This window comes from Prosopis cineraria, unplaced genomic scaffold, assembly GCF_029017545.1.
Source record: "Prosopis cineraria cultivar Desert tree isolate PC_DT_omini unplaced genomic scaffold, ASM2901754v1 PC1, whole genome shotgun sequence".
Lineage (NCBI taxonomy): Eukaryota > Viridiplantae > Streptophyta > Magnoliopsida > Fabales > Fabaceae > Prosopis > Prosopis cineraria.
Window position 1 is genome coordinate 964,209 of NW_026555332.1, and position 15,669 is coordinate 979,877.

A 15,669-nucleotide genomic window follows, 5' to 3' on the forward strand; every position below is an offset into this window, starting at 1 on the left:
CCTCATTGGCAACAAGGGTTTGATGGTTAGCGTCAATAACAATATGAGTAACATTTATTATTATTTTATATTTCAAGACAATTCAATCATTTCACATGAAAAATTTATACTAATTAAGAACCAATAAATTATAGTAAAATTTCAAGATCTATTAATTTTTGATTAATATAAATATGCTATACTGGTCCTTAATTGACATTTTCTCAAAACCGTTTTCTTTTTTTTTTTACCACTATGACAAACTGGGCTGCATTTGAAATGCTAGCCAATCCAATTTGATCAAGAAAATAAGGGAAAAAAAAACAATATTTTTCAGAAAAGGTTTGAACGCAGCATAAGTGCTTGTTCCAGAAGACGTGGGGCTAAAAAAGGATCGGCATATATATCGGCCTCCAAGTCTGCCCATACTCACTTTCTCTTCAATCGATTGGGGTTTTCTTCCAATTTTTCCTCCATTTCAGGTTGCAACATCAACTTGGTCTACTTCTCGCTTTCTGTCGTAATCCCAATTCTTCTTAGTTTTTTATTTTTTATTTTTATTTTTGACTTGATTTGGAGTTGATCAGGGAATTGAAAAGAAAGAAATTTGGTTCTTTATTTTTTATTTTTAAAGTTCCTTGCAAGCTCGGATTGATTCACAAGAGTGATGGTTGCTGACTGCTTTCATAGATTCTGGGATCTGTTGGTTTTCGTTAGTTTCTCTTTCGATGGAGTTGACATTAGAATATCTAGTTTATTTTGTTGAAGTAAGTTTATTGGGTTTAATTCATTGTTTGACCCTTTGTGGTTGCTGATTAATATTTTGTGTTTGCTGGCATTGTATGGCTCGGGACTTAAATTTTTCTCTTGAATGCTTTAAATAGTAGAGGTGATGGGATTTGATATCCAGTCTTAACGGTTGCATTGCCTTTTGTTGTGGTACCTCCTCCAATTTGCCTGCTTTTCCTGTTTCTTTTTCTTCTTCATATTTATCGTCTTATCCGAACAATCTTTATTATTCCTTTTTTTATCTTCATCATCTTTATCATCATTGGTTATTTCACTTCATTTTAGTTCCTTCAATAAATTCTTAGCGCTTTTAATATTGAACTTCTTTGTTCGTTGGTTTGCTCATAATGGGGGAGATAGATGTCTAGCTTATAAAGGCACACTTGACAAGAACAGCCGATAGAACATTGGTAATATTCCTGATCGTGTGGACTGAGCCATGGCATGGTTTAGAGCTGGTTCCGGCATGGTAAAGCATGCAATCAGGAGAACTCTTTCTCAGGGTGGATCATCATATTATGCAACAAGGACCAGAGTCCTTCCATCACAACATCGACAGTTTCACACGACAGTTTTCAAATCAAAAGCGCAAAGTGCACCAGTGCCTCGTGCTGTTCCACTCTCTAGGTTGACTGACAGCTTCTTAGATGGGACAAGCAGCGTCTACTTAGAGGAGCTTCAAAGAGCTTGGGAAGCTGACCCAAACAGTGTTGATGAGTCTTGGGACAATTTCTTCAGGAACTTTGTTGGTCAGGCTGCAACCTCCCCTGGAATTTCTGGCCAAACAATTCAGGAGAGTATGCGTTTGCTTTTACTGGTAAGAGCATACCAGGTTAATGGCCACATGAAAGCCAAAATAGACCCTTTGGGCTTGGAAAAACCAGAAATCCCTGATGAATTAGACCCTGCCCTTTATGGCTTCACTGAAGCTGATCTTGATAGGGAATTCTTTTTGGGGTCTGGAGGATGTCTGGATTCTTGTCTGAGAATCGTCCAGTGCAAACCCTTAGATCCATTTTAACACGCCTTGAGCAAGCTTACTGTGGAAGCATAGGGTATGAGTACATGCACATTGCAGACCGGGAGAAATGTAACTGGCTTAGAGACAAGATTGAAACCCCTGCACCTACACAGCTGAATCGGGAACGTCGTGAGGTTATTCTTGACAGACTTGCTTGGAGTACACTCTTTGAGAACTTCTTGGCCACCAAGTGGACATCAGCAAAGAGATTTGGGCTTGAAGGGGGAGAAACTCTTATTCCGGGCATGAAAGAAATGATTGATCGGGCTGCAGATCTTGGGGTGGAGAGCATGGTTATGGGAATGGCACATAGGGCGAGATTGAATGTTTTGGGTAATGTAGTTCGCAAGCCACTACGTCAGATTTTTAGTGAGTTTAGTGGTCAGACTCAGGATGAAGTTGGGCTCTACACTGGAACTGGTGACGTTAAATATCACTTGGGGACTTCTTACGATCGCCCAACTAGGGGTGCAAAGAGGATACATTTATCTTTGGTTGCAAATCCTAGTCACTTGGAAGCAGTGAATCCAGTTGTCATTGGGAAAACTAGAGCAAAACAGTATTACTCAAATGATGTGGACAGAACCAAAAACATGGGTGTTTTGATTCATGGAGATGGTAGCTTTGCTGGACAAGGTGTAGTCTATGAAACATTGCATCTTAGTGCTCTTCCAAATTATACGACTGGTGGGACTATACACATTGTTATCAACAATCAAGTTGCATTTACAACTGATCCAAGATCTGGCAGGTCTTCACAGTATTGCACTGATGTTGCCAAAGCTTTAGATGCTCCCATCTTCCATGTAAATGGTGATGATGTGGAAGCAGTTGTTCATGCCTTTGAACTTGCAGCTGAGTGGCGCCAGGCTTTCCATTCAGATGTGGTTGTTGATTTAGTATGCTACCGTCGATTTGGACATAATGAGATTGATGAACCATCCTTCACACAGCCTCAAATGTACAAGGTTAGCCTTCTTATAATATGTTTCCTTCTGTTATAATACATTGTTTTTAGTTAAGTTAATTAAATTTTAGTTTTTTGAGCTGTAGGTCATCCGGAATCATCCATCAACTCTTCAGATCTATCAGAAGAAGCTTTTGGAATTGGGAGAGGTGACACAGGATGATATTGATAAGATACACAAGAAGATCACTTCAATTCTGAATGAAGAATTTTTGGCAAGCAAAGATTATGTTCCGAAAAGAAGAGATTGGCTTTCAGCTTATTGGTCTGGTTTCAAGTCACCTGAACAACTTTCACGTATTCGGAACACTGGGTATGAATGTCGCAAACATAGTGTTAGTTTTGCTTCATTGCTTGTCGGCATTCTAGTATTTTTTAGAGCACTGCTGAAATATATGATCTTCTTGATGCAGTGTGAAACCAGAGATCTTGAAAAATGTCGGGAAAGCAATCACAGTCTTACCTGAAAATTTCACTCCTCATAGAGCAGTGAAGAAGATTTATGAACAACGTGCCCAAATGGTGGAAACTGGTGAGGGTATTGACTGGGGATTTGCAGAGGCACTTGCTTTCGCTACTTTGGTTGTTGAAGGTAATCATGTTCGCTTGAGTGGCCAAGATGTTGAAAGAGGAACATTCAGTCACCGCCATGCTGTACTTCATGATCAGGAAACTGGGCAGATATATTGCCCCCTGGATCATGTTATAATGAACCAAAATGAGGAGATGTTTACTGTTAGCAACAGGTAATCTATATTTTATGTTTAAATTTTGATCACTAATGAACCAAAATGAGATGTTTACTGTTAGCAACAGTAATCTGTGTTTTATGTTTAAATTTTGATCCCTGGTTAACTATTATATCAGGCTAGCATATTTCTTTCCTATTACTAGTTTGTTGTTGCCATACAGTAGGTTAGTGTCTATTATACTTCATTATAAATGTAACGGCCGCTAATCACTCCATAATCCATATGAAGAATTAGTGATAATATCAAGTTCAAAAAAATCTTTGTTGCATGAATTATAGTTAAGAAATTCATGAGTAGTCAACTGTGCATGTGAGGAAGGTGTATCTATTTGAACATGATCTAGATCACTGAATAATTTCTGATAAATATATCGGGTTGCATTTGTTTCATCTTGTAGTATTTTTTGGGTTCATGTTACTTATTATTGTTAAATTGTGGCTTGTGACACTATTTGGGCATTTTTTATTTGGTTCTTTTTGCTATTGAGAATTTTACAGAAGGTTAAAATTTTGAATAATGACCAAGCAAGTGTTAAAAATAATTCTTGGGTCATGTCACTAAGAAATTGGAGTATCAGATTATCTATATAACTATAAACCCAGTCCATTTCAAAAACAAGATGCCAGACTAATTTTTTCAAATGGAACTACTGTTGATTTTGCTTTCCTATATGTGCATACCATATAGTGAAAGAAATTAATTTTAACTACGTTACTTTTCTTTATGTGATATTATTATTTTATTCCTGTCACCGAGAATTTTCTTCACACCAAATTTGGCTTGGTATCTTTATTTTTCAGAAGGTGAGAGCACAAAGGTGAATTTGGCATAAAGAATTTTCTTTTTCTGAATTATTTAAAATTTCCAAACTTGATGCGAATATATATAGGCTTTTCTCAGATGCTAAAACTTCTAGCTTCTATAGACTTTTTTATGGGGTTTACTTTTCTGCATTAAAACAATTTTAAATGGGCTATCATATGCAGCTCTCTTTCTGAGTTTGGTGTCCTCGGATTTGAAGTGGGTTACTCAATGGAAAATCCTAATTCGTTAGTAATCTGGGAGGCTCAATTTGGTGACTTTGCTAATGGGGCTCAAGTGATATTTGACAATTTCGTGAGTTCTGGTGAGGCTAAGTGGCTTCGTCAGACTGGGCTCGTTGTGCTTCTTCCTCATGGTTACGACGGTCAGGGTCCTGAGCATTCAAGTGGCAGAATGGAACGCTATCTTCAGGTACCGTGTTGTGAATTATCTATTTTTAGCTTCTTAATACCACTTTTACGCATCTGGTCCTTATGCTTGATCCTTTTTTCTGACTTTGGATAGTCAGTTGTCTTACTCGTGCCCATCTGTTGGTTAGTTGGTATATGAAGATAAAAGGTGAGGAAATGGAGGTTATCTGAGTTGTATATGCACAATACTACTCTGTCATTTGATATAAATTGAGCCAAAGTAGTCCTTCATGTTGTAAATTTTTTTGTTGACGTATTCTTTCATTTCAGATTTTTCTAATCAATACGCTTATTCCTGCTATTATTAATTGACGATTGTAACAGGTAATTATACTTTTAAGACTTGAGTGTTTAGGTTATTGCAAAGGGTAATGTTAGAAAGGGTAAAGAAGCGAGAAGCAGTGTTTGTCAACTAACTTGGGGAATAGGATTTTTGAACTTTTGTTATAAATGCAAATTAACTTCAATTCCTTTTTATAAGTTGACCAAATTTTTAGGTCCATTTGGTTACAACTCAAGAAAGGTAATCCCTTTCTAGCTCATAAAAATTGAGATGTGAAATATTTATTATATGAAATATTTATTATATCCTTATAATCATTACTTAATGACAACTATTTCTTTTTTATTATTAATTTTTATCCTGGGACATACATGATGTTTCACGTCTAAAAGTTCTCTTTTTTCATTCCATTCCCTTCCATAAGCCAAACAAGACAGTCTGCTGCATGTGCCCTCTCTGTTCACCTGGATTTGCTGTTTAATTAACACATATTAACTAACTCACTGGTAGATGGCTGATGACAATCCTTATGTTATTCCTGAGATGGATCCAACCCTTCGTAAACAAATTCAGGAGTGTAATTGGCAGATTGTGAATGTCACTACTCCTGCCAATTTCTTCCATGTTCTGCGGCGGCAGGTTGGTGCAATGTAACTGATTGAATCATGAATGTTATTGTTTCTTCTGGCTAGTTTCTTCATTTGCTTATACTTTTCTACTGTCTCTTGCAGATACACAGAGAATTCCGTAAACCTCTCATTGTAATGTCTCCTAAGAACCTGCTTCGTCATAAGGATTGCAAATCAAATTTATCTGAGTTCGATGATGTCCAAGGCCACCCAGGTTTTGACAAACAGGGAACAAGATTTAAGCGCCTCATCAAAGACCAGAATGACCACTCAAACCTGGAGGAGGGTATTAGGCGTCTGGTCCTCTGTTCTGGAAAGGTTTGTTGGTCATGATTGGGACTCGCTGTCCTTGTATTTCTGCCATACACTTGGTTTTATATGAACTACATCTGGTGGTTTACATTTATACCCCGTATCCAATTTTGTTCCTCACCTGTAGTTTACAACCATCCATATCTTATTTCCATTGCAGGTTTACTATGAACTTGATGATGAACGAAAGAAGGTAGATGCAAAAGATGTTGCAATTTGTAGAGTGGAACAACTTTGTCCTTTCCCTTACGACCTTGTTCAGAGAGAGCTTAAACGATATCCAAGTAAGAGATATTTTTCAGCTTCTCTTTTGTTATGAATCCTTATTACGCTGCTTATCATCGAAAGTCAAAAGGACACTTATATTTTTGCATCATTATTTTTTTGTTTCATCTTTAATTCATGCTGCTAGATGCTGAGATCGTTTGGTGCCAAGAAGAGCCAATGAACATGGGTGGATATACTTACATTTTGCCACGACTTATAACCGCCATGAAGGCTGTTGGAAGGGGAGGGTATGATGATGTTAAATATGTCGGTCGAGCTCCATCTGCAGCCACAGCTACTGGTTTCTACAAGGTTCATCTGAAGGAGCAGGCTGAGCTTGTTCAGAAAGCCATTCAACCCGAACCACTCAGCTTCCCTTACTGAAAGTGAAAAGGCTTCAAGGATGCATCACCATTGAATAGCACTTGGACGATGCTTCATCACACTATTTGGAAGGTGGCCTCTGTCTCTCAATGTTTGCATAGTTCACACGATTCTGTGCTGCGCTACTTTTGACAAAAAATTGGGATCAGCTTATTTTCGTGATAGTATACTTACTTTGCGGGTACTAGTTCTGGAAAATCAAAAATGGGCAGGCTTGCTGCCTTGTAAGTTGAAGATTCTGATGAAACTTCGGATTTTTTTTTTGATAAACAAAATCATATATAGTTCGCAAATGCATCATCTTGAAGAGTTTTTGTGAGTTGTGAATTGTGATGTTTGGAGGCATTGCTTGGTAGAAGAGCCTCTGGAACTTGTCTCCAATAAATGAAATTAATTACTTGTCAATTCTTGTTTACTATTATTTGTATGGCCTTTGGAGCTTCGTCAACATTCTTTCCAACAAACGGAAGTAATTTATTGTCGGCCTCTTAAGATTAAAGTCTACGCTTTTTTAATTTTTGTAGGTATTCTATCAGAACACATGTTTTGACTATTTAAGTAATTAATTACAGTCTGCTTAATTATCTTAAAGAAAGAAGTAATCAACAAATGAATCCAAGGGTGTGACCCCAAAACAAGATTACAAGATATAGAAAGATAAGTGTAGGGACATTATTCAATAATTGAACCAACGCTTCATTTCGATTGTCATTATAAAACTACCCAACTCAATTGCCTGCATGAATTTGTTGACCACGACCCTTTTGTCTGTCTTTCTCTTCTCTTAGAGGCTCCATTTTCAATTCATCCCAATTGTGCCTTTAGATTCCAATCCTTCACAATGATAAATGTCAAGATGATACATGATGGCCTTGATTCTTGGTCTGTAAATGTGGAAGGTTTTCTACTTTTACTTATTTATTTATCGTAACTAGCAACATTATTTATCTAAGAAAAGAATGAATCTTCCTGAATTGTGAGAAATAAATAGATAAAGCTCGCAAATTATATAATTTTAAGAAAATTTAGCAAAAGAGGAAGAGTCATTCTTTTATAAAGAGTGTTCAAAAATTGTGACAAAAAAAATAAAAAAATAAAACTAGAGTGAAAAATTCGTCCAAGAAAAAGAAAGAATAGTTTGAACAAAACTCTTGACTTAAACATGAAGCGGGAGTAGATATTTTGAATATTTAAAATAAGGTCGAAATACTAATGCAGTAGAGATTAGAGCGTGATATTAAGATATTGATATGACAAATACTTTTGTGGAGTCTGAGTACTTACAGGATTGAAAGCCATTGCGCATGAAGGCTCCATGGCAAGTGGGAACACTTTATTCACATTAAGACGTATGTACTCTTAAAATTTATGCGTGAAGCTCAGTGCAACAGACATAAGTGTCCATGTCAGACAGACTACTTTTTTTTTTTTTTGAGCAAAATGTCAGACAGACTACTTAAAATGGGCATTCAAACAACAAGAGAAGCACTTGTCACTGTAATGTCAAAATTGGTATGGTTATTAAATCAATCAAAATATTAATTTAAAAGTTGATTGTTAAAATTGTAATTGAATTGTGATTAGATCAATCATAAATGAAGCATTTCATTGAACCAGTTAAGTAATTAATTTAACGATTTACTGACTTAATTAATAGAATTGACTCAATTTTATCTATTTACACCACCACCATTCAAGCCCAAAATTGCAACTCATCACAATCCTACATTACTTGCTAAACTCCCTTTTCTTCCAATATCTTTGAAATTAAATTTAATATTATATGTATAGAGCTAATAAGCTATGCGACTCCTTACTAAATTGATAAATTTGTTATGCTTCTCATAGGCACAAGATATTGAAAGTAGAGAATGAGAAAAGATCAAATTCAATCTTTTTGCAGCTATTTCAAGTGATAAGAGTAGAATGCAGTAGTGGTTAGGGATTGATTCCCCCCCTCCCCCCTAATATTTAAAGATTAAGTGGAATCCATCAATAATGTGGGAAAAGATATTTAAAGCGATGCATATGATATAGACATTTGGCCTATCTATCACCAACTTGAACTTTTGGAATCTATGGAAGGGTCAGAGAATTTAAATTTCTTTGATACACTTAAAAAAAATGTTACAATTATTTTTTCCCCTATCGTCTGCTTGCTGTGCTGTGCTTTTCCTCTCATGATTTATGGAAATCTACTGTCTAGTAGAGAAACACCGGCAGAAGACTATTTTTAATTATATAATGAAATGTTAGCATATATATATATATGTATTCATAATTTAATTGGTCATTTTAATTATAGTAATTTATATTTAAACTGCAATGCAACATAATTACATAATTTTAAAGACCATAACAATTTATATTATCTTGACAATGTTTAATTTTTTTGTTGTGTGATTTATTATTAATCTTAATTAACAGTTAGTTCTGATAGATTTTAAAGCTGTAATCTGTGGCATCAACTTGGGTATTTAAAATTATAAATTGGTTAATGCTTTTCACAAATCTCTAACCCAAATTAAGAGATGCCACCATCATTGTCCAAAGAAAATATATTCAAATAGACAAAAGTCAATCTCCATAACCATATGTGTGACTTTCCAAATCAGGCAAAGTTGAAGCTTATCAACTTCTGGATTAGTCCCTTGATCTTTTGCCAAAATGACCCAAAAAAGAATCAGTCAAATGATTAGGACCACACGGCACTTGCTTCTTTTATGTCATTAACCCCACTGCCTCCTCTTTCACTTCTTCAAGCATCTTCTCTACACACATCCATTTCTGCTTCATCTAGCTTCGACCTTCAGGTATATAAATAAAGCTTTTGCTTGCTTTCTTTTATAGTTTCAACTTTCCTTTTCAGGGCTAGAACTCATTTAATCTATCTGGTTTAGTTTGTTCTGTGACTGAAAGCTAGCTATGGCATCATGGGTTAGAGCTGCTTCAAGCATATCAAAACTTGGTCCTCCCAGAAGGAGACTTCTTTCATTACAGACCAGAAAGTTTCACACCACAAACTTCAACCAGAAGGCAGCACAGCAAGCTTCAGCTTCAGTGCCTCTTTCAAAGCTCACAGATAGCTTCTTATATGGCACAGGCAGTGCCTATTTAGAAGAGCTTCAAAGATCCTGGGAATCTGACCCTAAAAGTGTGGATGGTTCCTGGGACATCTTCTTCACAAACTACCTTGGCCAGAAAAAATCCATCATTTCTTCTGAAATCTCAACCCAGACAATCCAAGACAGTATGAGTCTAATGCTGTTAATAAGAGCCTACCAAGTGAATGGTCACTTAAAGGCCAAGCTTGACCCTTTAGGATTGGCTGAGAGAGACATACCCACAGAGTTAGATCCTTCATATTATGGGTTTTCTGAGAATGATTTGGACAGAGAGTTTTATGTGGGGGTGTGGAAGAACATTGATGGGTTTTTAGCAGAGAACCGACCGGTTCAGACACTGAGGGAGATAGTGAGGAGGCTTGAGGAGGTTTATTGTGGGAGCATAGGGTATGAGTATATGCACATTAGTGATTATGAGAAAGTGAAGTGGCTGAGAGACCGGATTGAGACACAACAAGCTGAGAAAGTTGAATTGGATCACCATCACAGGCTTGTGCTTCTAGACAGGATTGCTTGGAGCTTGATGTTTGAGATTTTCTTGGGCACCAAGTGGTCTTCTGCCAAGAGGTTTTCATTTAATTGCTTCTCTCCTCTTTATCAAGTCATGTTATTTTTACTTTGGAATTTTTAATAGTTATTTTTTAAGTTTTTGAATTGCTTTATTATATATATATATATAAACGAACTTTGGCATGTTAATTATTTTCTATTTTCCTTTTGTTGATGAGAATGATAGTTATTTACTGTTTAATGCCACAAGTTATCAAGTCATAGCTCTGTTTATGGATGTATGCCCCTTTTCCCCTATCTTTTTTTGTGTTCTCTACATTACTAGACTTTTTTGTACATAGCATATAATTTTTAAATCATCAATATCAATACATACATACATACATATATATATATATATATAATACAAAACTGTACCCCAAAAAAAAAACAAAAACAAAAAGGTCTGTTTTTTTAGCCCTTGTACATTTGTCCTCTGCATTACTCAAGTAATGCAATGATGAATCTAGGGGAAAGCAAGCTTTAAGTGACCAAATAGGATTATAATTTAACCTGATAAATCCTACATTTGAGTTGATTAAAGGCATGATTGTGGATGGTGTTCTTTTGGTTCTGAATTAGGTTTGGGCTGGAAGGAGCAGAAACTCTGATTCCAGGCGTGCAAGAAGTGATCGACAGAGCAGCAGATTTTGGAGCAGAGAGCGTAGTTCTGGGCACAACCCACAGAGGAAGAGTCAATGTCTTAGGCACAGTCGTCAAATTGCCTCTCAGAAGAATCTTCTGTGAGTTCAATGGCACTCTAAACTCCCCCGATGTCACACAATTTACCGGCACTGGCGACGTCAAGCACCACATCGGTGCCTCCTACGACCACACCACCATTAATGGCAGAAAAGTCCACATCTCCATCCCTCCAAACCCTAGCCACTTAGAAGCAGTAAACCCAGTAGTCGCAGGAAAAACCAGAGCCAAACAATATTACTCAAATGACACAACCAGAACAAAAAACATGAGCATTTTGATTCATGGAGATGGAAGCTTGCCTGGACAAGGTGTGGCTTATGAGAATCTGCACTTGAGTGCTCTTCCTAATTACTGTACTGGCGGGACTGTGCACCTTGTGTTGAACAACCAGGTTGCCTTCACCACCGATCCTGTTTCTGGAAGGTCTTCTGAGTATTGTACTGATATTGCTAAGGCGTTTAATGCTCCTGTGTTTCATGTTAATGGCGATGACATGGAAGCTGTTTCTCGTGTTTGTCGTCTCGCCGCCGAGTGGCGCCAGACTTTCCATTTGGATGCGGTGGTCGACGTCGTCTGTTACCGGAGATTCGGTCATAATGAAATTGATGAACCCTTCTTCACGCAGCCCATGTTGTACAAGGTTCAGTCACTCATTATTCATTATTCATCACAAGAAATTTTAAAAGATTTAGTGACAACTTCAAACTATAGGGTAGGAAAGTTGACGTGTGAAAATATGAAAATAGTTGATAAGTTCAATGAATGCAAGCAGGTGATAAAGAATCAACCAACTGCTCTTGAGATATATGAGAAGAAACTTCTTAACTTGGGCGTAGTGGAAAAGGAAGAGATTGATGTTCTATACAGTAAGATTAATACAACTCTTAATGGAGAATTTTTGGCTAGCAAAGATCATGTTCCAGATCGAAGGGACTGGCTTTCAGCTAATTGGAGTGGAATCAAGTCACCTGATCAACTTTCTCCTATTAGAAACACAGGGTCTGTTTGCTTCTTGCCTACTTTAGAAACTTTGAATTTTTGAGTAAACTTGCAATTTTATCTTCGAAGTGTGGCAAACACAAATTATTTGGTGAAAGTAAGAAACTTGTTACACATCAGTCTTTCTTCTTGTCAAAAGACTAACGTATAACAAGTTTGCTTTTTTTTTTTTTTTTTTAATTTGTGTACTCCTTGAAGAACAAGAACTAAATAAGCTTTTTAAAGTCTAATATGAGGTGGGAATGATAAAACATCAGCGTAAAACCAGAGATGTTGAAGGAAGTAGGCAGGTCAATTACAAGAATTCCAGAAAGTTTCACCTCTCACAAAGCAGTGAAGAAATTTTATGAACAACGAGCGCAAATGGTTGAAACAAGAGAAGGAATAGACTGGGGATTCGCAGAAGCACTTGCTTTTGCCACACTGATAGCAGAAGGTCACCATATTCGTCTGAGTGGTCAGGATGTTGAAAGAGGCACATTCAGTCATCGCCATTCCATAATTCATGATCAACAAACTGGTCAGAAGTATTGCCCCCTTGACCACGTTGTCCCACACCAGAGACAAGAATCTTTCATTGCTACTAATAGGTAATCCATTTTTTAACAGTTCATATTCACTGAGACAGTAAAATAGAGCTTGTTTGGAAACCTGTTTTTGGAATAATTTTTTGTTCTCCAGAATAAGAGAATAAAATAAAAAATCTGTTTGGTAACGTGTTTTCAAAAAGTGTTTTGAAAAATAAAAAAACAAAATATTGTTTTGGAGAACAAAAAAATGAAAACAACTTTTAGGTGCTCTGGGATTATTGTTCTGAAAATAAGGGAAAATGTGAAAAATACATATTTTTCATTATTTTTTTGTTCTCAGAACATGTTCCATAAAAATATCAGTTCTTAGAACAATGAAATAAAAATAGTTTCAAACAGCTCCATAATATCATAATTTGCATGACTAATAAGTTATTTGTGTGCAGTCTGCTTTCAGAGTTTGGTGTGATGGGATTTGAATTGGGATATTCAATGGAAAGCCCTAATAGTTTGGTGATGTGGGAAGCTCAGTTTGGGGATTTTGCAAATGGGGGTCAAGTCATAATTGATAATTTTCTGAGCTCAATGGAGGCAAAGTGGCTACGCCAAACAGGTCTTGTTCTCTTGCTTCCTCATGGTTATGATGGTCAGGGTCCTGAGCATTCCAGTGCTAGATTGGAACGCTTTCTTCAGGTAAATAACAATGCTTTTCTTCACATCGTTTAATTTTAGACTGAATAAATTGCTCTCTTTTGAGTGCACTTTTACACAATGGTTTTCTTATCAACAAAGTTAAACCAATTAAACTAAAGTTGAAAAATTCTATGACAGATGAGCAATGAGAATCCATTTGTTATACCTGAGATGGATCCAAATGTGAGGAAGCAGATTCAGGAATGCAATTGGCAGGTGGTCAATGTCACAACTCCTGCTAATTACTTTCACGTTCTAAGGCGCCAGGTACTCTCAATGACCCTACACATACAAACAAGAGACTTGTTTTGAAATTAAGGATCTTTGATATGCTCAAGTGTTGGTGGTGTTAATTTTTAAGATCCATAGGGAATTCAGGAAGCCTCTGATTGTTATGTCTCCTAAGTATCTTCTTCGTCACAAAGAATGCAAATCAAACTTGTGTGAGTTTGAAGAGGGCACCAGATTTAAGCGCCTGATAAGGGATCAGAATAACCACTCTGACCTTCACAAGGATATTAGACGTCTCATTCTTTGCTCTGGAAAGGTGCTGCCTTCTCTTCTTTCTCAGTTTCATTTCTTCTTCATCATCTTCCAAGAAACACGTTTCATATTCAACATCAAACAGTCAAATCCCTTCTTAGCTCATTCAGTTTACATCAATGTTTTTGTTTAGTGATCTTCTGAATTCAGATATCTCAAGATTAACATGCAAGAAAGTTTTTACTTCTTTTTATCTGTTTGGCAGGTGTAGTACGATCTTAATGAAGAGAGGAGAAAGATAAATAGAAATGACATTGCAATTTGCAGAGTGGAGCAACTTTGTCCCTTCCCATACGATCTCATTCAGCATGAATTGAAACGATATCCAGGTATGTCACCTTGCCCAAGAAAACGTTCTTGCTTATTTACCATTTCATTAAAATTCAAATTCAAAACTCAAACTCTCGTAGCCATTCAATTTCTAGTTTGGAAGATATCAACGAAGAGTTCAACAATACAAACACGAAACATTCATATGCATATCTTAAAACTAGGGCAGTAATATGAGATTGGAAGCACTGGAAGAACAGTAAAGCTTTTGAATGGAGGGAAAAGTGGAGAGAAAACTAGGAGGAAAAATTTCCAAAAATAATAAAAAAAATTTACTAGTTTTAGAAGTTTTCCCTCCTATTTTTCCTTCCACCCTATTTATCTCCTCGTCCAAACGAATGGTAAGTGTTTCCGAAACAGAAGAGAAAAGGTAACAAGAAAGAAGAAACACGTAATCAGAAGATCAGTGCGAAATCCTAGGTTATGAACTAACTCGCATTGTGTTCTTGTCGTTCTGTGCTACGATGTTTTAAAATAGATGCTGAGATAGTGTGGTGCCAAGAAGAGCCTATGAACATGGGAGCATCTTACTACATGTTACCTCGGCTATGGAGTTGCATGAAGGCATTGGGAAGAGGAAATATGGAAGACATTAAATATTTGGGGAGGGCCCCATCTGCAGCCACAGCTTCTGGGTTCTATAAGATTCATCAAATGCAGCAGTCTGAGATTCTTCACAAAGCATTCCATTCCCAACCAATCGACTGTCCCCTCTGATCCACCACCTTCCCCCCCCCCCCCCCAAAGAACGAAACAAACCCAGTATCTATTGGTGTGTCTATGATCTGCGACCAAATATGCCTTGCATGAATCATGTATTATTAGTGTGGGTATAAACTCTAATCATGTATTATACCTTAGATTCTTTTATTGACTTGCTTTTAAATTTTATTTGAACAATTTTTTAGATGATTTAAAGATGTATTGTTTCAATTCATAGTAATATAGTTAAATTTTTATATTTTGAATTTGAACAATGCACATAATCAGCAATGCTGTACACAAAATTCTTTGAATTTGTAAAAACCATTGGCAGCCAAAGCAACTTTTGGTTGACTAATGCCTTCTGTTTCTTGTTGATGACAAGATCTCATTGACAACAAAACTTGGCCCCATAATCTATCAGAAGTTCAGAACCATCAAATAGGTCTTAATAATGAAAAAGTTCAATGATAGGGAATTAAACTTGATCGTATGACTAAATTAAATGGAAATAATAGAACTTTCTAAAAAGCTTAAATCTCAATAAATGGAATTGCATGTCGTAAATTATTAGGAGTTCAGTAATTAATCCTAATATTGTCATTTTGTAAAGAAATAGACAACACTTCTTACTTGGCATTTGTTCTCTCTATAAAAGGGCTGGTGTATGAACAAAATAATGATAATAAGTAAAAAATCTTCGTGCCGCTAATCCACGTAGGATTATCCCAAAGTAGTAAAACTTATGGTCATCATATTAGTCTCATTACGTAAATCATTTATGATTAACAGGTTTTTTACTTGCTAGACTTGTATGCGACTAATCATTACGTAAACGCACTCTAGAATCTAGAGTTGGTGATCAGATATAATATGAA

The 15,669-nt window shown here is 36.4% G+C and overlaps 2 protein-coding genes across 4 annotated transcripts; both read left to right on the plus strand.

Moving 5' to 3' along the window:
* The first annotated feature begins 323 nt into the window (after positions 1-323).
* LOC129315620 (uncharacterized) lies at positions 324-7,020 on the plus strand. Its single transcript, XM_054959487.1, is given in 10 exon segments — positions 324-461; positions 1,129-1,718; positions 1,721-2,757; positions 2,843-3,069; positions 3,170-3,502; positions 4,495-4,741; positions 5,534-5,662; positions 5,755-5,970; positions 6,125-6,248; positions 6,377-7,020. Coding segments are annotated over 9 exon segments (3,063 nt in total). The 5' UTR covers positions 324-461; positions 1,129-1,207; the 3' UTR covers positions 6,616-7,020.
* A 2,308-nt stretch (positions 7,021-9,328) lies between these two features.
* Positions 9,329-15,174, plus strand: LOC129291823 (uncharacterized). 3 transcript variants are annotated; one of them, XM_054929374.1, is made up of 10 exons: positions 9,329-9,428; positions 9,516-10,307; positions 10,872-11,634; positions 11,767-11,993; positions 12,251-12,583; positions 12,970-13,216; positions 13,355-13,483; positions 13,578-13,763; positions 13,965-14,088; positions 14,185-15,174. In XM_054929374.1, exons 2-9 carry the CDS (start codon positions 9,541-9,543, stop codon positions 13,968-13,970), a joined length of 2,658 nt encoding a protein of 885 aa, XP_054785349.1. In that variant the 5' UTR covers positions 9,329-9,428; positions 9,516-9,540; the 3' UTR covers positions 13,971-14,088; positions 14,185-15,174. The 3 variants fall into 3 exon arrangements, with proteins under 3 accessions (XP_054785349.1, XP_054785340.1, XP_054785357.1); XM_054929365.1 differs by having other exon boundaries at positions 14,568-15,168; XM_054929382.1 differs by lacking the exons at positions 13,965-14,088; positions 14,185-15,174 and having other exon boundaries at positions 13,586-13,754.
* Positions 15,175-15,669: the final 495 nt, after the last annotated feature.

What these genes read in the sequence shown, in the direction of transcription:
- LOC129291823 (XM_054929374.1), top strand. Translation starts at nt 9,541, where the DNA reads ATGGCATCATGGGTTAGAGCTGCTTCAAGCATATCAAAACTTGGTCCT. An exon ending in AAGTGGTCTTCTGCCAAGAG is followed by an intron (nt 10,308 to 10,871) that starts GTTTTCATTTAA and finishes GTTCTGAATTAG; the next exon opens with GTTTGGGCTGGAAGGAGCAG. An exon ending in TCTTTCATTGCTACTAATAG is followed by an intron (nt 12,584 to 12,969) that starts GTAATCCATTTT and finishes ATTTGTGTGCAG; the next exon opens with TCTGCTTTCAGAGTTTGGTG.